We start from the raw sequence: 21,083 nt of genomic DNA on the forward strand, positions 1-21,083 counted from the left end.
GGAGCCCAAGTGAAGTTTCGGTAAGTTATTTCTTAATAAAGACTTAATTTTTCCTTGTGGTTTTTTTTTTTCATTCTATACTAACAAATTCTTTTTTTTTTTTTTTTTTTAAATTGATGTTACTGGTCCTTTAAGTTGCATATACAGCAGCCCTGAATGCAGGAACTTCCATGAGAGACAATCTAGGTCTTTACTGGGCATGATGGGGTATCAGTAGACTTTATTTCCCAAGCCCTAATAAAATTAGAAGGCAATATCATTAATTTAGGCCTTACTGTTTCTACTGTGTCTCACCCATGTATAGCAAATATGCTGCCTGTCATACCAATCATATTGCTCCATAAAATTCCTAAATGCCCAGATGTTTTGGCTAATATTTAACAGTAATACTCATGCCTAAATCTCTAGTGTATTATCAGTGTCCAAGCTGTTGTAACTACTATAGATGGCTTTTTGTATAACTTCATTATGTCTCTTCTGCTGTACAATGGTAGGGATCTTTTAGTACAAACAGATGGCAATGGCTCAGTTCAGCTGAACCCAATTTCTTAAAGAAGGTGACCACATGCTTTGTGCTGCAAACTTTGCAGGATATCTCAGTGATGAAAGAACATAGAAAATATAGCTGCCAACTTAGTCTAAAAAGCAGAAGTATTGGGCTGGGCAGAGCTTGAACCATCACTGCCATGTTCTTAACTTGGAAGCAATGCTAACACAAGAACTGCTTGTTGGAAAAATTTATTCTTTTTTGAGGGCAAGCAGCTGAATGCAAGTCTATGTACAACCCATCTAACATAATTATGCAAAATTACCCCATTTGACTTTGGAGCAGAAAAAATTAGTTAGTTCTCTGTGGTGTTGAATCTTGCCTACACCCAGCAGAGTTTTAATGGGTGTCATTCTATGCCTAATATTTTGCTAGCATAAGCAAATGAGCCCCCTCGTCTTTAGGATGGTATATAAGCTTCTTACGTCATGTTAAACAATGTCAGATCAGTTGCATCTAAGTTATACTTTATGTTTCAAAGCACCAAGTGATTATCTTCCTTCTGTAGTTAAAGAAAGAAAATTTATGTATAATGAGTGTACAGTATAGCCAGTGGCATTAAAGCAGGAGATAGGGAAATAATAACCCTCTGCACAGTGTCGGACTGGCCCACCGGTATACCAGGAAAACTCCTGGTGGGCCCAGGTGTCAGTGGGCTTCTTGCTGCTAAACATTTGGACTATTTCATGGTCATTCCCTATTTATTTATGAGAAAAAAAGGCTTAATAATGGAAAAATAGAGTATATTATGTAGAGACTAGGAGAATAAAGAGGTTGAGTGAGGAGAGGAGGTATAATAGTTTGGAAAGTGGGCCCCTCAGCCTAAGGTCTCTGGCGGGCCCCTGGCTTCCCAGTCCAACACTGCCTCTGCATTTAGTAAAAACATAGCCCTTATTTAGTCTGGCACCAGGAATGTCCAGCAGTTATTACCTATTAATGGACTCTTCCGTTCTAAAGGGCTCTTTGATGTAAATGTTTTTTTTTTAAACAAGGAATTAGCTCAGTCTGAACTGAGACAACCGAGTACCCCACATTATGTGGCACTGATTTTTAGAATTCCTTTTAATCCCTGCTTTCACAAAATAATAAGGGTGAGCCAGCATGATCTCTGGCTGACTGCAATACAATGTCAGAAACCATGGGAATTGGACCCTGTTCAATGGCAGGTGTAAATACTGCGTTTCATACCTAAGTCACAGGAATAGGTGCAATGGCCATACTGATGTTAAAGTGCAAGTGCTTATGAAGGCGTACTGCTACTCTCAGCCATAGTTATAAATCACCATGCGTTTTATTCTTTGTATTAAGAGCAGGTCTAAGAGCTGGGGATGTCGATGGCTGTATTTTAGCAGATGGAAAGCTCTATGTTTGACGTCTGTGATTTAGAGGGGAAAGGCTGCCATCCTGCCCTGTCTGTCAGAGGGAGGACGTATTTGTACATATATGACTTCATCAGTTTCCTGTTCATTCTGCGAGAAGAGAAGCAACATCCTGCAGGTGCTAGACAAGCCTGGGGTGTGCAGAAGAAAAGCCAGCTGGAGAACTTTATTACTTATTATTATTATTACTATAATAGTACTTTATTATTTATATAGTTGTGATGTCTGCATTCAATGGCCCCGTGTCACTTTATCTCATACTAGAAGGAAAATAAAGCCAAAACCTGCTTCAAAGTGAACCTAGTATTCCAGAGGTGTCTGTTCAACACTAAATTCCAGTAAATATTTGTATTGTGCTGTCAGAGTTAGTTTCCTAAGAACATAGACAGGACAACCAAAGTACATAGGCTGCTTCATTTATATCTCATTGGCCTTTAGAAGTAAGGATGCTTGGACGTTTGCTCCTACTCAGGACACCAGGAATCATCCAGGCGTGCTTATCCTGTAAGCAACTTACTGGCATTGGTCCCAGGCATTCCTGGCACCTATTGAAGCTGTGTGCATGCCCAAAATAGAAATTGGCAAATAAGATCTGTTCATCTGTTCGCCCAGGACAGTTTCTATTTATCTTCCAGTCTCTCAATTTGAACCACTGTGTTGTTGCTAGGGTAAATTGGACCCTAACAACAAGATGAACCAATGGGTGGAGTGCTGATGAACCTTTAGGCCTATGTCATGTGTGGTATTTTTGCTGCTGTCAAAAAAAATAAAAAATAAAAACACCAATCCACTCCAACCGGTGACCTGTTCAGTAAGCACTAGTGACAGGTACAGCATCCATTTGTCAACACTCACTCATTCAGGCCAAAAATACACACCCATGAATTTTGGGCTGACCGCAGAAAAAAAATGCCATGAGTGACATTAGCCTTACAGATGCTTTGTGGGACCTTGGAAATCTCCATTCCTATAGGTGCCAAAGTGCCTAGAAATCCCTTGCCATCCCTCAGTTTAGCATAATAAAACACTTTACATGCACCAATTCCATATAACCGACTGATTCTGCATTTTTGAGGAGATTTCCCACAGGTGATAAAGCAACTTATGTGTGTGTCATTGCCCTTATTTGCACTTGAAACCAACATATAATTATCATAAACAAGACAAACATCAAAGGGACAACACATTTATATATATTTATGTAATTGAGCATCCTAGGAACTGGTTGATGTGCATGTAGAACAGTAATTTAAAGGATAACTAAAGCAATACACTATGCCATAGCAGCCATACTCACAGGTCAGCTTTTTAGGGTTCCAAAATGTCTCCTACTTACCAGGACAAAATGCAGGCACTCACCTTCCTTTATATAAGCTGCGTGGGACACAGACCAATGATGGCTTGTCATAATCATGGCTGTCTCAAGATCACTACATGGAGTAGGCATGTGCAAGTCACTTGATAAGCACTAGCTAAAATAGTGTCTCACATAACCTTGTGAAAGATAATGTGCAGTGTATTAGCAGAGGGACGGAACTAGGGTTTGGCAGAAGATGCACCTGCCTAGCGCGCAATAATAGGGGGGCACCAGTGTTGGACTGGGATGCCAGGGGCCCACCAGAAAACCTTAGCCCACTTTCCAAACTATTATTTCTCCTCTCCTCACCGAATCCTTTTATTCTCCCAGTCTTTTATATCTACTTACTATATCCTTCCATATGACTGTTAAATAGGTTAAATAGTTAGAAGCATGAGGCCCACTGACACCTGGGCCCACCGGGAGTTTTCCTGGTATCCCAATGGGCCAGTCCCACACTGGGGGGCGCTGTTCTGCAAGCACCTGTTCTGCCTTCCCCTAGTTTGTAGTCGCTTCCCTCTGCTGCTCGACCCTCCCCTCTGCCACTTCCCCTGCCCACTATGGCCCTCCCCTCTGCCACTACCCCTCCCCTCTGCTGCTTCCTCTCCCCAATATGGCCCTCCCCTCTGCTTCTTCCCCTCTGCACTCCAGCATGGGGCACACGCATGGGGGGAGCGAGGTTGCCGGCCGGGTTGCCTAGGACGCTCAGTCGGCTTGACCTGGCCCTGGCAAAGAATAAAGGGGCGCCACACAATGGTAGAATTCACACAGTGGCCAGTTAATATGACACATTTTAACCATACTGCCAAGTACACAGAGACCCAAACAGACCACTAAATAGTGATTGTATTTGGCATCTGACAGCAGCTGCTCTGGCATTTGGTGAAATCCTCAGGTTGGCAGTCTGGGTTTTGTAGAAACAGTGAGCGAGACACAGCTGATCCTCTGTGCTCAGTCCACTCCTGTGTCTGCACTAATAGGCACTGCTTTGGCCTGGGTAGTGGATTTCAGCATCGAAACATGTGAGTCTGCATTTTTGACACCAAAATTTGCTTCATGCAACTGCACCTAGACCAACACAGCACTAACTACTGCAGTCACAGAAGCACAGCACATTGACTGTTTCTTGCCCTATGTTTATACACAGCCCCCCTGTGCCCATAGACATAATGAACAATCTCTGTAAAGTTCTACAAAGTATCTTGGTGCTTATGGCTAAAGAATAAAAGTAATAATGAACATCCCTGTTAAACCTATCCTCTACATGTAAACATATTTCAAGCTAAATTTCTATTTTCTCTGTCTTTGCTATCAGCTCTTATGTCTGCCAACATTCTCTTGCATAATCAAATCCCCAGTTCGCATGGTGGCTAAAGGCAATATAGATCAGAACCCTTGCAGAATGCAATTCCAGATATGCTCACACATACAGTATATCAGTATGAATTACTTCACTTTTATTCCCTGGTGTTGTTGGGCCTTTAACATTACCTTTAAACTGAACATGCCAGATGGTTGTACTTTTATCTGAACAGACACATTGTGTAATCAAAGTGACAAAAACATATGCTGGAGTCCTAACTTTGGTAAGTCTTACCCTGTGTGAGAATATAATATGCTAATTATATTCAGACTAAGCTAAAATAGAACCAAAATCCATTTTTGAAATATTAGGTTAAAAGCATATAAAGGAAATATATTGGCTAAGTACTCACTGCTTCACAGTCACATAACATTACAATCCTGCATAGTAGGCAAAAAGTGCCTCTGAAGAGTTAGGGACAGAGCAGTGATCACAAGTTAGTCACACTGAGTGGCAAAGCAAGTGGCGGGTAATGTATGGCTGTATCCACCAAAGCTTTAAACCACTTGTCATCTTCCCCTTGGTGACAGACACAAAATTTGTGTCCTGACACTGGATAGGGGTTGTGAATAAAGTCAACCATTAGTTAAATATTTTCTGACCCATTCTTTACTAGGATACAGAAACTGATTTCCAATGAGTTCCAAGAAGTAACTTGTACCTAGAAAGCCAAGAAGTCAAACAAAACAAACACATAAAAACTAATGTCAGGAAGGCATATTGGCATTATTTCCCCTATATTAAATATCTATGTATTCACAGTAACTGGGAGAAAGGAAAGTATAAAGAGGGAGAGGGATAGGGCAGAAGAGCTGTTAACGTAAGCACGAAAACTATGAACACTTTAGAAATTACCAAACCTATCCTTCCCCCCTCAGTACATAAAATATTGCAAAGCATTCATTTCAAACAAGAGGTAACAATGTAGAGGCTGAATTCAGGTAGGTAGCCAGCCTTGGGATCACAGTTTTGGGTGAAGACGGAGAGGCTCTGACTATGGTCCAATGAGTTTCTTCAGAAAAGCTTCAAGCTGATCTTCATCCTTCAGCCCCACAAACTTATCCACAACATCACCGTTCTTTATGGCCAGAACTGTGGGCACAGCGGAGACCTGGAAAATGAGAGAGGGAGACTGTGAGAGACCATTGATAAAAACTGTCTGCAAAAGTCTGGTGTAATGATAGCACAACTGCAGTTCTTTTGTGCTAATATGCCATGCCAAGCTGCAGTAACTCCATTGTGCTATCATCAGGGTCAGAATTACAGGCAGGTCCAGCTCAGGCTGCTGGTCATTGTAGGGTTTCCTAGGTTGATGCAAGTTGTGACGTGTGTGTGTGTGTGTGTGTGTGTGTGTGTGTGTGTGTGTGTGTGTGTGTGTGTGTGTGTGTGTGTGTGTGTGTGTGTGTGTGTGTGTGTGTGTGTGTGTGTGTGTGTGTGTGTGTGTGTGTGTGTGTGTGTGTGTGTGTGTGTGTGTGTGTGTGTGTGTGTGTGTGTGTGTGTGTGTGTGTGTGTGTGTGTGTGTGTGTGTGTGTGTGTGTGTGTGTGTGTGTGTGTGTGTGTGTGTGTGTGTATAACAAACAAGGGAAAGTTGTGCTCACCACTATTTTTTAAAACCATTAGGTGGGGGTGCAATGAGGCTGTGACCACAAAATACATATAGTCAAATACAAGATTCCTCTGCACTCAACCCATTATCAATATATTTAAGACAGCGACATTTTGTGCATACTGCTACTAAAAAATGCCTTACCCTTTAAACAAAACAGGGATTTTTTTGTCCATATATTGCAATATATTTAAGCTGGCCAACTACGTCAATATATATATATATATATATATATATATATATATATATATATGTATATATATGTATATATATGTATATATATGTATAAGCGATAGAAGGACTCGCACACCATTTTCTTGATGCATTTTGGCCCCCATTAGGCCCTAATGGGGGCCGAAATGCATCTAAGAATAAATTAACACTGTTTTATTCACTAAGAAAATGGTGTGCGAGTCCTTCTATCTTTTTGTATAAGATTTCATTCACCCTGAGACAGGGTATATTGCCCACTTGAGGGGCTTCTATACCTGTGTTTCCAAATATGTTGTTTATGTGTTGGTCTGTCCGTGTGGTCTCATCTATGTAGGTGAGACCACGCAGATGATTAAATCACGTATCTCACAACATAGATCTGCTATTAATTTAGGTAATATGAGTCAGCCGGTGTCCAAGCACTTCCTGGAGAAAGGACATAGTGCTGATCAACTCAGATTTATGGTGCTTGAAATGATCCCCCCACTCAAAAATGGAGGTGATCGTGAACTCCGTTTAAAACAGAGAGAGGTGTGGTGGATCCACAAATTAGGATCCTTACAACCCAAAGGATTAAATAGGGATTACGATCTGTACCTCTTTTTATGAGTTTCTAAAAAACCTGATGTGATTTAGACACAATTTGGACTGAGCCTGTCAATTAATCATGTTTGTATAATTTGTAAACTATGCTGGCTATCATAGGTTAAATTAGACACATGAAGGGTAAGGGCAATGTGTATGTAATATAATGTGAACCTTGACCTATAGGGGTCACACCTGTATACTTAACACTGATGTCACTTTTTAAGTCACCTGACCTTGCACACCTGTAAACCATGTGTAACCTTTGGCTTGATAAAGGGCACGATGCATGCCCGAAACGTAGCCTGATGCTTTATTTTTATATCTAATACACGTTTTCTAATCAAGTGAGTGCTGCCTTACCTGTGTGTTTTTTTTTTATGTATATATGTATATGTGTATATATATATATATATATATATATATATATATATATTTTCTTGATGCATTTCGGCCCCCATTAGGGCCTTTATCTACCTTACCTTGATAAAGGCCCTAATGGGGGCCGAAATGCATCTAAGAATAAAATAACACTGTTTTATTCACTAAGAAAATGGTGTGCGAGTCCTTCTATCTTTTGTATAACTAAAATTGACCAACGCACCCGTAGTAACCAAAAATCTGGTAAGAGTGCATACACACAAAGACTTATGATATACATATGATCTAGCACCTTTGTGAATAGTGTCAAAGCACACTCAGATACAGCTCTAAACGGTTGCATTTCTAAATGAACCCCTCCATTCTTACTCAAGAAACATATATAATACAATGGATGCAATGATATAGTGGCCAAAAGAGCAAATTTTCTGATATTTCACAACGCAACCTATTATCAAGAGGAATCCCTGTGGTTGATTTTCCCACTGGGCTGGGATCTGTTTCTGTGATAAATTATAAATTTGTTTATTGCTGGAAAAGGCAGAGTATGAGGTGTTAAATATAGTGAATAAAGTACCCCCTCTTGTAAAATATAATATTATAAGTTACAGTGGAGTTTCATGACCATATAAAAACACGAGGATGAAGGCTGAGTGTTTTTATACAGGTCATGGAACTCCGAGGTAACTTCTAATATCCTCATATTTTACAACTGGAGGTACTTTATTTATTATAATACACAAATTTCAGTGAGTCATGTGACAGAAGTGACATCAGAACTCACCGTTTATAACTGATGACATCAGAACTCACCGTTTATAAGGATATAATTTACAAGATATTCATGGCTTTTGTGTATTATATAGTGAATAAAGTACCCCCTCTTGTAAAATATAAGGATATTATAAGTTACCGAGGAGTTTCATGACAATATAAAAACACGAGGCGAAGGCCGAGTGTTTTTATACAGGTCACGGAACTCCAAGGTAACTTCTAATATCCTCATATTTTGCAACTGGGGGTACTTTATTTATTATAATACACAAATTTCAGTGAGTCATGTGACAGAAATTACATCAGAACTCACCGTTTATAACTGATGACATCAGAACTCACCGTTTATAAGGATATAATTTACAAGATATTCATGGCCTTTGTGTATTATATGATGATATCTGCCCACAGTGGACAGCCTTCGTACACTGGAGTAAGTGGGAGGATCCAACATTCGGGATGCTATATACTGTCTAAATCTTGAACCCCCCTACAGCCCTGCATAATGGTTCCACACTCACTCAGTACAGCCAAAAGAACCAGCAGGAGATGCATAGTTTCCACATGGCTGTGGCAGGTCAGGTCTTCAAAGCGACTGACATTTTTACAATAAAAGAAAGTGTCAGCTTCACTTTAACATAGAAGTGCCATGAAGCTAAAAACTATGAAACTCATTACATCTCTTTCTCAGCTTAATTTCAAGGGAAAAATCATGAGAACTGTAGTCCAGCCCTTTCATAGTGGATTATCCAACAAGGACCAGAATGGGATTCAAAATATGCCCTGGCATTCCTAGTGCACAGAGTGATCGTGGCAGTACTTAAAGCTGTTTCCTAACTTAAGGTCCCCATCGAGATTTTTCTTTTCCAAACGACCGATTTTAGCGAAATCCGGCCAATCCGTCAAATTATCGTGAAGTTAGTGGGATTCGAACGATCGTACATCTTATGATTTTTCATCAGACATCTGTCAGAAAATTGATCGGCCAGGTTAAAAAAATCTTTATCGATCCCAGTTAGTGATGTGTGGGCTGACCTGATACCCACGGGTTTACCCACGGGTCGGGCGCGTTCGAGTCAACATCACACTGCTCCTTGCGGGTGGCGGCATCCGACTTCCGGTTTTATAGTCTCGCATCTGCTCGCCCCGCCCCTTTTGTGATGTCATTGTGATGACATCAGCAGGGCGGCCCAGGTCTATAAAAGAACCCCAGAAGCGCGGGTGCGGGTCAGGAAAACCCTGACCCGCACATCACTAGTCCCAGTGCAATCTATGTCTGCAGGGCCAAGCAGGCAGCTACTCTTCAGTTTTGCTGGCAATATCGCCTGAAATGGTCTTTTTAGTTGATGGACACATCGTACATTTAAACGATCATTTCTAGACATTTGTGGTCTCACAATAACGATTGGATCTTGGAAAAGGGGTTATTACTGAAGGTTTATATCCCCGTATTATTTAAATGATAAGCTTTCTTTGTGACCAGTGCTACTTATAGTAACATAAAGGTAACTTTTTTAGGGTTCATGTCTGTGATTGAAACCATGGAAAGGCAAAAACAGCAGTGCAAGGGTTAAACTTGGTTCCATGGTAAGAGTGTTAGCAAGTGCTATAATGTCACTGTCAGATCCCCAGCAAGACAAACAACAGGCCTGTAGATCTGATTCTGTTTGCTCACAGGGGGCATTGACACAGCTTAGTTATGAAAACAGGCAAACTGTACTGTGCAGTCAGCATTAGGAGATTGGAACGCTTTGTTTTCGGATCGAAACAATTTTCCTGTGTTCAAAATGCCAAGAAGAACTAGCAGACACTTCCTCTAATAATATATGGAAATTGCACCCATGTGACATTATAGGAAAATAAGGTGAACATACTTATTCTGGGTCTTCTTCCCCAGAGTTTTTATAACTTTTTTTTTTTCCAAAACACATCAATTAATAGTGCTGCTCCAGCAGAATTCTGCACTGCAATATGTTTCGCAAAAGAGCAAACAGATTTTTTTTATATTTAATTTTGAAATCTGAAATAGGTCTAGACATACTGTCAGTTTCTCAGCTGCCCCCAGTCATGTGACTTGTGCTCTGATAAACTTTTTACTGCTTTACTGCTGTACTGCAAGTTGGAGTGATATCACCCCCTCCCTTTTCCCCCCCAGCAGCCTATCTCTTTTCATAGTGGATGATCCAACCAGGACCAGACTGGGATTTAAAATATGCCCTGGCATTCCTAGTACACAGAGGCCCAAACAGCCCCCACCAGCCCACTTAATAGTCACTTTCTATGGCATCTTACAGCAGCTCCTCTGGCATTTGCCGAACCCCGGTCCAGGCCTGGATCCAACTAATGCAGGGATCCTCCAATGAGACTCCTACCCTTTCTGTTTGCAATTGACTCCCATTTGATCGTGGATGTACTTAAAGCTGTTTCCTTGCTCAGAGTCCTTAAAGTACATTATATCCACCGTTCTAAAACTTATAATACGGAGAAGCCACAGATAAGAATGGCAGGTAGTGTATTTAGGGATTCTGACTGAAGAACAGCTAGAGGTTACAAAAGGGGTTATTACTGAAGTTTTATATCCCCGTATTATTTAAATGATAAGCATTCTTTGTGACCAGTGCTACTTATAGTAACATAAAGGTAATCATTTCTAGACATTTGTGGTCTCACAATAACGATTGGATCTTGGAAAAGGGGTTATTACTGAAGGTTTATATCCCCGTATTATTTAAATGATAAGCTTTCTTTGTGACCAGTGCTACTTATAGTAACATAAAGGTAACTTTTTTAGGGTTCATGTCTGTGATTGAAACCACGGAAAGGCAAAAACAGCAGTGCAAGGGTTAAACTTGGTTCCATGGTAAGAGTATTTGCAAGTGCTATAATGTCACTGTCAGATCCCCAGCAAGACAAACAACAGGCCTGTAGATCTGATTCTGTTTGCTCACATGGGGCATTGACACAGCTTAGTTATGAAAACAAAACGTACTAGCTACATACCAAAAACCTCCCATTAAAGGGAAAGCAGGCATCTAAATGAAATAAGGGCTGATATACATTTCCACCACTGTTACACTGTTGTGCAACTTTATACCCACTTTGCCCATCCCTAGTGCAGAAGCAACTGCGCCTGTAACGTAAATATGTCATCGCCCAAGTGCTTATTATGTTGTGCAGGTAAGGGACCCGTTATCCTGAATGCTTGGGCCTGGGGTTTACCAGATAACGGATCTTTCTGTAATTTTGATCTTCATACCTTAAATCTACTAGAAACGAATTTAAACATTAAATAAACCCAATAGGCTGGTTTTGCTATCAATAAGGATTAATTATATCTTAGTTTTGATCACGTACAAGCTACTGTTTTAGTATTACAGAGAAATAGGAAATCATTTTTAAACATCTGGGTAAAATGGATTCTATGGGAGAAGGCCTTTATGTAATTTGTAGCTTTCTGGATAATGTGTCCCATGCCTGTGCTATGGTATAAATATACAGGGCAGACTGAAACAGCCAATTGGAATGTCTGATGCCTTCATGTATTTTTCTTACACAATCCTGGAGAAGGTGAGATCAAAGTACAATAAGAAAATAGATGTTTACTATTTCTTTGCATACCTATACTGCACGACTGTGTGCGTTTTCTGTATGTTGACTATTTTACTTAGATTTTTACAGGGCAGTCATACAAGTTTGGGTAGAGGAAAGGGTTAAGCAAAGGAATTTAAACAGCTAATTTTGCAACTGCACAATTCCCAGGGGCAGTCTCATCCCCCAAGGTGATAAGGATGGGTGTAATGAGGCGTGATGAGGATGAGTGTGTGCGGAGCTCCCCCTATCGCACATACAAAGAATAATTTTGAATGCATCTAGTGCTATCTGCTTGTAGGAAATATCTGTTGTTGTTATTTGCCCTGGAGTGAAAGCAAGGCTCATGGAAAGTTTAGCAAAAAAAAAGTCACCCAGAAGAGACAACACAATCTCAGTTATGTTCAACCCATAACCTTCATATGTGACAAGTCTATACACATTATCAGCTAACACAGCGTGAATGTAGCTATACCAGCAGGATTCAATTAGATTTGTAATGCTATACTTCAAGAAGCATTATTAAGCATGAGAGAAGCATATAATATTTCATAGCAATATTCAAGGTTAATTTCCTAGCAGCTTTCTGGAACAATATTTTTCTTGCCGTTGCTAATTTCCTGTTTCCTTTCCCAAATGCTTACAGATGCACTAAATGGGACGATTTCACTTGGCCAAACGACTGTATATGACTGGGATGTTTATGTTATCTAGTTAAAAAAGGAAATCTGTCTTTGTATGCTCCCACTTTCTGTACTGTGAATAAGAATGTGCATGTAGTCCTATAAGACACACAGGCTGTCCTGAGGAACAATCAGTAAAGCTGTTCTGATCCTGGAGATTTGTGGGATCAAAGCAAAAGAGTAACCTGGGCATAGTCAAGACAATGACTTCCAGGCACCATATCGAGTAATTGGTTGGCTAATTTGATAGGAGTATTTTGGCAATCACACCAAAGGATAATTGGCCAATTTTCCGATGTTCAAAATGCCTAGAATAACTAGCAGACACTTCCTATAATAATATATGGAAATTGCACCCATGTGACTGACATTATAGGAAGAGAGGGTGAGCATACTTATTCTGGGTCTTCTTCCCCAGAGTTTTTATAACTTTTTTTTTTCAAAACACATCAGTTAATAGTGCTGCTCCAGCAGAATTCTGCACTGAAATCCATTTCTCAAAAGAGAAAACAGATTTCTTTTATATTTAATTTTGAAATCTGACATGGGGCTAGACATATTGTCAGTTTCCCAGCTGCCCCAAGTCATGTGACTTGTGCTCTGATAAACTTCAAACACTTTTAACTGCTGTACTGAAAGTTGGAGTGATATCACTCCCTTCCTTTCCCCCCCAGCAGCCTAACAACAGAACAATGGGAAGGTAACCAGATAGCAGCTCCTTAACACAAGATAAAAGGTCCCTGGTAGATAAAACAACAGAACTCAATAGTAAAATCCAGGTCCCACTGAGACACATTCAGTTACATTGAGTAGGAGAAACAACAGCCTGCCAGAAAGCAGTTCCAACCTAAAGCGCTGGCTCTTTCTGAAAGCATATGTCCAGGCAAAATGACCTGAGATGGCGCCTGCACACTAATATTACAACTAAAAAAAATACACTTGCTGGTTCAGGAATTAAATATTATATTGTATAATTATTTGCAGTGTAAACAGTGTAATTTAGAAATAAAAACTACATTATAAAAATCATGACAGAATCCCTTTAAATGCTTAGAGAACAGTCACTGTGAAAAACTGTTCCAAGGAAAAACAGGTATATGGGATACAAAATGCAGCACAATAAGAAAATAGCAATATAACAGGTTAACGACAGACAGTTACAGTGCAGCTAAGGTCAATTCTCTGAGTTTAAAATGCTTGCAAGACTGATAAAATTGCGTTCACAGAACAAGGCCCATGAGCATTGTTGGAGAAATTTACTTGCAACAGTTAATGCCAACACCTATTTTTGTCTTAATGTGTAGCCAATGGGCCTAGAAATCACACTGTCATGCACAGTTATTAGTTGATTTTATATTTTGGCAAGAAAACAGTAAAAACAAGCCAACTTGGCATCATTAATGATGTCCCGAGGGCTCTTATTCTAGATTCATCACCCACATGCCTAGCAGAGATACGTGTGTAAACTCAGCACATATTCATTACTAAAAGGAACCAAAAAGGGGCACCACTGCTTTATTGACTAATGAGCAAATGAACCACTTCTATTCTGTAATTCCATTTTATTAACCAAATAAATTAACCAAATAAAACTCTCTAAGTTACACCAGGATGCCTGCATTTCTTTCTTATTTATTTTATAAAAGGACCAGCAGGCAATGAAAAGGTGTGTTATTCTAGCTCACCAATTTGAGGGACAAATTTGTCTTAATATATAGGCTTGCATATGGCACTTATACATGGGTGTTTATACTTGCAGCGCATGGTGGGTTTCTGCAAATTTCACTGCACAGAAATTAAATATTTAATTGATGTAAGTATGAGTCTATAACCAAGATATCGATCGGGGAAGCCCGTCGGAGGACCCCATGCACTGGGCAATAAACTGCCAACTTAATCTGTCGGTTGCATATATATATATATATATATATATATATATATATGTGTGTGCCCGCGTATGGGGGCCTTAAGAGTGAAAACAGAGCAGATTTCAGAGCAAAAATGCATACCCTAGCACTTTCTTGCCAAAATCCACAAGATAGGTAAGCAAGGGGTAGTGTAGCAATGGGTCTGCTGCTCATATAGCGGTAGGGAAGTCTAAGTCCATATGTAATCACCGCTAGGAAATATTATCATGACTGGTTTCATTAAGCTTAGATTATGCAACAAGGGACAAATAAAGAGGTTGCTGACTCTGCAGTAGGTGGGGGGGGGGGGTGCAGAAGTGTAGGGGCCCCAGCAACATCCAGTTATGCAGATCTGTGCAACTGTTTTAACCTTTTATTGCCTCAAAGTTCTGGGTCATTTTTGATTGGAGGTTCATGATACCCAATCTTCCTGTTGAATTGTGCTTAGGACAGGGAAATATTAATAGTTCTCTTTGTTCTGGTCTTCCTGTTCTGGTCACTCTTCTTTACTCTCACATTGTCTCCCAACGCTACAACAAGTGGTGAGTTATAGCTGAGCATCGCCTGCATTTGATTGTACTGCCACACAGGAGCTGGATATGATTGGACTTTGTACCTGCCACTGGCAGTCAGGCATTCGCAATCTGTGTGCCACTCAGCATTAGGCACTCTCAGTAAACATGAGACAGAACAAAGAATAAAAACTGGAGAGAGACCCTAAATGGCAACTCAAAGCAGTTTCAGTAAATAGTAATTCAAACACAAATGATTGCTTCCAAATGGGGTGAAATACAATTAGCATAGGATTACAGTAACAACAACCAGACTATGAGAAGGGTGCTCTTTAGGTTGACACCCAGCCTTTTGCCACACTGCTGCTGCCAGTAAAGATGAATATGACCCAGATAGAGAAGGGTTCTGTGTGTGTGGAGGGGGGGGGGGATAAATTGAGACTGGTTAATACTGGAGGCAAGTTTGTAGGTGTGTATATGTTGGAGAAATATAATTACAGCAATTTTGAAATGCTTTACTGGGGCAACATTACCATAAATCAGTGTATGGCAGAAGATAAGAAAGAGATGTTTGTTCATTTCAGATTATAGGCAAGTAATATAGTAATACCATCTGTAACCCCCTGCAAGATTTTAATGTTAAAGGAAAAGTCTATAAATTTAAAGCTGAGACCATGGCCCTTTTACTATACAGTGCAAGTCTAGCTTCACCTTGGGGAGTGTGCTTGGTTCTCAAAACTACTTCATCAACTATATATTGAAGCCTCCACCGACTATATTATTTTATTTACTTGCAATATATATTTTGTTTGCCAACCTACCTCAAATTCAAGTGCAAGGTCTGTATGATCATCTATATCCACTTTTGCCATCAGAACTTTGCCTTGTTGCTTGGCAACCACCTTCTCCAATCGGGGAGCTAGAATTTTGCATGGGCCACACCACCTGACATGAAACATCAAATGAAGAAAAAACTGTAAATCTATCCAAGGATAATGACCGCATGGGTGATCATATGTTGAGTACGGAATCGTAAATGCTTAACCCAACAAGGAAAGCCAAAGAGAACAAAAACATTCTGTCAATCTGAAACTTTGTGGGTGCAGTGACAAGTAATAAACTTTAAAGTTGAACCCACCACAAATAATAATAATAAAAAATAAACTTGCATGGAGAAAGAAGTCATAGATATCAGTAGCTTTCCTATATATATTCATTACATATTACAAATTATTTATAAATGTAATTTCTATTGAAAGGAGCATCTGTCTGTCCTTTCTAAATTTCGTTACTGCTCATCCTCACTACTTGTTCCACTGAAACAGTGAAGCAGTCGTCAGCTCTCTTATGGCCAACACTCCCATCCCCCCCATGCCTTGCATGTTCTGCGAGTTCCAAACCTGTAATGGAGCCTTTGCTAGAGGACAGCTATTTCCATAATACATGTAGTAGGAAAAACAGTGGAGGAATAGACAGGGACAATCAGGTAGGATTCAAGGACCATTTAGTTCTGTTCTGGCCTATTGGGGTAATTAGTTGTAGTTTAAGGTATGCATAGTCCAAGATACCTCTGGGAAGGTACCTATGTTATTTAATTATACCCACCTTACTTCCCTGTAGGTGGGTCTCCTGTCATAATATGAGCTGGATTTTTTCACCATATCTAAAACTAGTCTATGCATAACAATTGTAGAGACATAGCTTAGGTGTAAGTGTATATTTATCCTTATAAATGTATTTATTATAATTTTGCCTTCCCTCCATGTATTTTTCTATATGGTTAAATTGTTCAGTGATGTATATCCTATCAGTGCTTTATAAATAAATGTATACATAAATACATACTAGGGATGCACCGAATCCCAGATTCAGTTCAGGATTCAACTGTAGTGGTCCCCAACCAATGGCTCGTAAGTAACATGTTACTCTCCAACCCCATGGATGTTGCTCTCAGTGGCCTTAAAGGAACAGTAACACCAAAAAGTGAAAGTCTTTTAAAGGAATGCCAATATGATGTACTGCTGCCCTACACTCGTGTATTTGCTTCAGAACCACAACTATAGTTTATATAAACAAGCTGCTGTGTAGCCATGGGGGCAGCCATTCAAGCGTAGGATAAACAGTAGATAACAGATAAGTTCTGAAGAACCCCTTAGTATACTACAGAGCTTATCTGTTATCTGCTGTGTAACCTGTGCCTTTTCTCCTTTTTAAGCTTTGAATGGCTGCTCCCATGGCTACACCACAGCTTATTTATATAAACTATAGTTGGCAACCAGGCAACCAGTTTTACCAGTGCAGGTGCTTCTATTTGAATTCCTAGTTTGGAGACAAGCTTTAATTGCATAAAACCATGTCTACTGCTAAACAGAGCCTCCTGTAGGCTGCAAGATACTAATAGCCAAACACAGCCCATATTTGGCCCATCCGGGAACTTTTTGCATGCTTATGTTGCTCCCCAAATTTTTTTTTACATTTGAATGTGGCTCACAGGTAAAAAAAAGGTTAGGGACATCTGAACTGAAGAGTTTTTTTCTGCAGGGCTCGGATTTGGCTGAATTCAAGAGTCTGACTGAACCAAATGTCATTAGAAACCAAATGATTGTAGGTCACACACTTGAAAATAAAATGTGTGTCCCCTTCCCTGCATTAATTAGCATATGCGAATTAGGATTTCATTCATTTTAGGATTCGCAAGAATCCTGTGTGGAAGATTCAGAATTCGGCCAAACTGAAAAAAAAGTGGATTCGCTGCACATACCCAATACATACAAACCTGTAATCAATGGTTCCAAAATAGTTAATCCTTCTTATAAAACAAACTTACTGTGCATGGAAATCCACCACCACGGGTGTCTCACTGCCAACAACGCGTTCTTGGAAGTCATCTGCATCCTGGACATTAAACGTGACTCTGCATGGTGTGGAGGTGGAGATAGGCCTCAAGTTACAGTGGGGATGTATTTGAGAGGAGCTCAAAGCCTTGAGTCCATGTGATCTTACGCCATTTGAGAGGAGAGTGGAGAAAGATGGTGCTGGAGCTATTAGGCTTTTCACAGACGTAACAAGAACACGCTTCAAGAACAGGCGTTGGGCCATCTAAGTGAATCAATAACAATAATATTTAGTAATTTAGCAACTAGGACAGAAAGGTGAATTATTCCATTATATTATACTAGCATGACAGACCTGACCATTAAAGCCCAATCCTCAGTTTGTTTCCCTAGGTAAGATATATATATATATATCTCCTTTACTGTAGAAGCTTATTGAGGCTACCATTACATGGGACAATTTTTCCATAGTGTATTGTAGCTGGCACAGAAATGCCTGAAGCCATCCTAAATTATTGGGAGCAATTTTGCCTGTTAACCCACTTGCTAAAATTCAGTTCAGTAGTAGCAGAATACTATTAGCCAACGGAGGCACTATTAGTCCAAGCAGGTGAATCCTTCAGCAGATATGCCAAGTAGCTGCTATCTGGTTAGCTACCCATTGTTCTGTTGATAATCTGCTAATGGGATGCTGGGGGGAAGGGAGGGGCATTATCAAACCAACGCGCAGTGCAGCAGTGACTGTAGTTTATCAGAGCACAAGTCACACGGCTGAGGACACCTGGGAAACTAAGAACATAGCTAACCTCATGTAAAAATAAAATATAACTATAAATACAACCAAATCTGTTTGCTCTTTTGAAAAAGGGATTCCAATGCAGGATTCTGCATACATTTTTTTTAAAAAAGATTGTTTTTCCACAATAGAATCCCTTTAAGAGAGCATAGACTGCTGGTGATGGTCAGGCTGGGTATGGGTAGGAAAAAGGTGATGACAGGGGTGATTCTGGGGCTGCTAACAGCTGGGGCAACCACAATGCCACCCCCTTCTCCTGCTCCAAGCTTAAAACTTCAGTATTGGAGTGGGTCAAAGGGGGGGGGGGCGCATCACTAGTGTAATGAGCGCCATAGTGTTCTCTGCACTAGCAGAGCCAAGTTTCCGGGTTAAATACTGGAAAGTTGCCTCATAATGTTACAAGAGGTGGCTTTTTGTAACTGCCTGCTCACTGCCGCCTGAGGCAAAGTTCTCACCTTACCTCATGGCAGGAGGGCCCCTGCTTGATGAATCACTTCTAATGTATTAGAAGAATATTGCAAGATGCAGCAGTCAGCGTTTATCTGTTTGATGACCAGCAATGAACATTAGAATCTTGATATGCCCTCAGTGACTAACAAGTGTTCAGAAAATGTAGCTCTATGTGTTCCCAAAGTGGCTTCCAAAACCAGTCTGCAACCACAGGTGAACTCTCAAGAGCACTATGCACTTCTCTTGTGCAAAGCTTTAAAGAAACTGAGATTTCACAGTAAAAACTGATCAATAAAGGAAGTATAGCAGTCATCGCTCAACAAAGCTTATGCTAGGACCAAACAACGTGGATCTTGGCCTGTGCGGAAACACAGGCCTTGAATCTGGTCCTCTGCTGCTGCTCTGCACCCAAATACATTGCCTCGGCTTGGGTGCAGACAGATGTGATGGATTTCGGTGCCAATATTAGAGAATTTGAATATTTGCACCGAAACCTGCTGCATCTGCCTGCATCCAAGCTGAAACAAGGTATTTGGGTGCAGGCACAGACAGCAGAGCAACAGTGAAGGAGCATATTCTCATCTTAATGTCTGTCTCTAACCTAAACCTCATCATTCATAAGCTGACAGAAGCTGTTCTCCAGACCAATTTACCAACTTATTGGCCAATATATGGTACCTTCTACTTGTGGGCCTGCTTGACCAATATCTGGCTTAAAATCATCATTAATGTGGTTCATTACAAACATATCACCATATGCCCACCTTAAAATCAAAACAATCACATCAGATAGATTTCCCTTATATAATTATTATTTTTTTTTTACAGAATTTGGGAAAAAATCAATTTGCGCTTTACAGCATCTTATCTCCTACAGGGTTTAGGGTATGAAGATAAAACAAGATAAATATGAATACCAGCAGTCTTCTAAATAATTTAACATCAAATATGCATAGAAGCAACCAACAATGGGGCTTGTAAAGGCCCTAAATCACAAACAGTGTACACAATTTTACATGGCTGATACCATGACTACTGCAAACACAACACACTCCCTGCATTGTATGTGTCGTAAAAGCCCATGTACAGTAAGTTAACCCCTAAAACTGATATGAATATGATGACACATTCCTGCAGAACTGTATATATCACAAACAACAATGTTTAAAATATTCTACATGTTCAGAATTTCTGATCCAATGACCTTACTGCACAAAGAACATTTTACAGACAAAAATAAATGTAATAACAAATGATAACACAGTGTGATCAGGGTTCAAAAGACCTGAAAGCTCACTACGAGTACAAGTGCAAAGCACAAAAACAGACTTTTAAAAACATAAACTTTTTCCGACCTTGTGATTTGCACCTCCTTTTCTAAATAAGCATTCTGATGGGCTAGTCACACAGGGCAATAAAACACTTTTAGGGCAAAAGAACATCAACAATTTCTTTAAAAAGTGTGTGTGAACTTGCCCAAGTTGTGTGTGTGCATGCTGTGAGTGTGCAAAAAGCAAGAAACCCCAAAATCTGTTAAAAAGAAAATCTGGTAAAGTTGTGTAAAAATTGTGTATTACCTTTCTATAGGCAGCCAGAGGAACTGGTCAGGGGAGCACTGGAGGGTTCACACATGCACCGGAAGAATTCCAAGAGTGGGAGTGGGGGTGGTGCTGGGACTTGTAGCTGAGAGGACTATAAAAGCCACGTGGTCATGACGTGCCTGCTGCTGCTGCTGTCATTGGCTCCTGGGATGATTTTAACTGCACTGGAGAAAGACAGTATAACCTTAATACTATGTCTTTGCCAATATGCAACAGAGAGCTTTGTTTTTAGGCATGTATATTATGTTACTAAAAAAAATGTCTGTCACCTTTGTGATTCCACAAACAGCACTTTGTACTTCCTTCTTTTTTTTCCTGCAATACTCCTCCCACTAGCCTGCCCTTGTGTAGCAGAAACATTACTTCCTTATCGGCTTCAGATTCCTTTCTTCCTGAAATAGTCAGCTGTTCTGGCTGACCATTAGGAAACTCCCTGTACATGCAGCCACTCATGTTTTAAGACACGTTGTGCCCAAAAGGTCTTGCGGGATCTACCAGTAACCCTTT

The 21,083-nt window shown here is 40.2% G+C and overlaps 1 protein-coding gene across 1 annotated transcript; it reads right to left on the reverse strand.

The window, feature by feature from the left end:
- Positions 1–4,719: 4,719 nt before the first annotated feature.
- txn2.L (thioredoxin 2 L homeolog) lies at positions 4,720–20,605 on the reverse strand. Its single transcript, NM_001086597.1, has 4 exons — positions 20,553–20,605; positions 17,723–17,994; positions 15,717–15,840; positions 4,720–5,757 (listed from the first exon to the last, which is right to left on the reverse strand). The coding sequence occupies exons 2-4, from the start codon at positions 17,992–17,994 to the stop codon at positions 5,641–5,643; spliced, it is 513 nt and encodes a 170-aa protein (NP_001080066.1). The 5' UTR covers positions 20,553–20,605; the 3' UTR covers positions 4,720–5,640.
- Between the last annotated feature and the right edge of the window lie 478 nt (positions 20,606–21,083).

Source organism: Xenopus laevis, chromosome 4L, assembly GCF_017654675.1.
Source record: "Xenopus laevis strain J_2021 chromosome 4L, Xenopus_laevis_v10.1, whole genome shotgun sequence".
Classification (NCBI taxonomy): Eukaryota; Metazoa; Chordata; class Amphibia; order Anura; family Pipidae; genus Xenopus; species Xenopus laevis.

What these genes read in the sequence shown, in the direction of transcription:
- txn2.L (NM_001086597.1), bottom strand. Translation starts at nt 17,994, where the DNA reads ATGGCCCAACGCCTGTTCTTGAAGCGTGTTCTTGTTACGTCTGTGAAA. An exon ending in GTGGTGGATTTCCATGCACA is followed by an intron (nt 15,841 to 17,722) that starts GTAAGTTTGTTT and finishes GTTTCATGTCAG; the next exon opens with GTGGTGTGGCCCATGCAAAA. An exon ending in ACCTTGCACTTGAATTTGAG is followed by an intron (nt 5,758 to 15,716) that starts GTAGGTTGGCAA and finishes CTCATTTTCCAG; the next exon opens with GTCTCCGCTGTGCCCACAGT.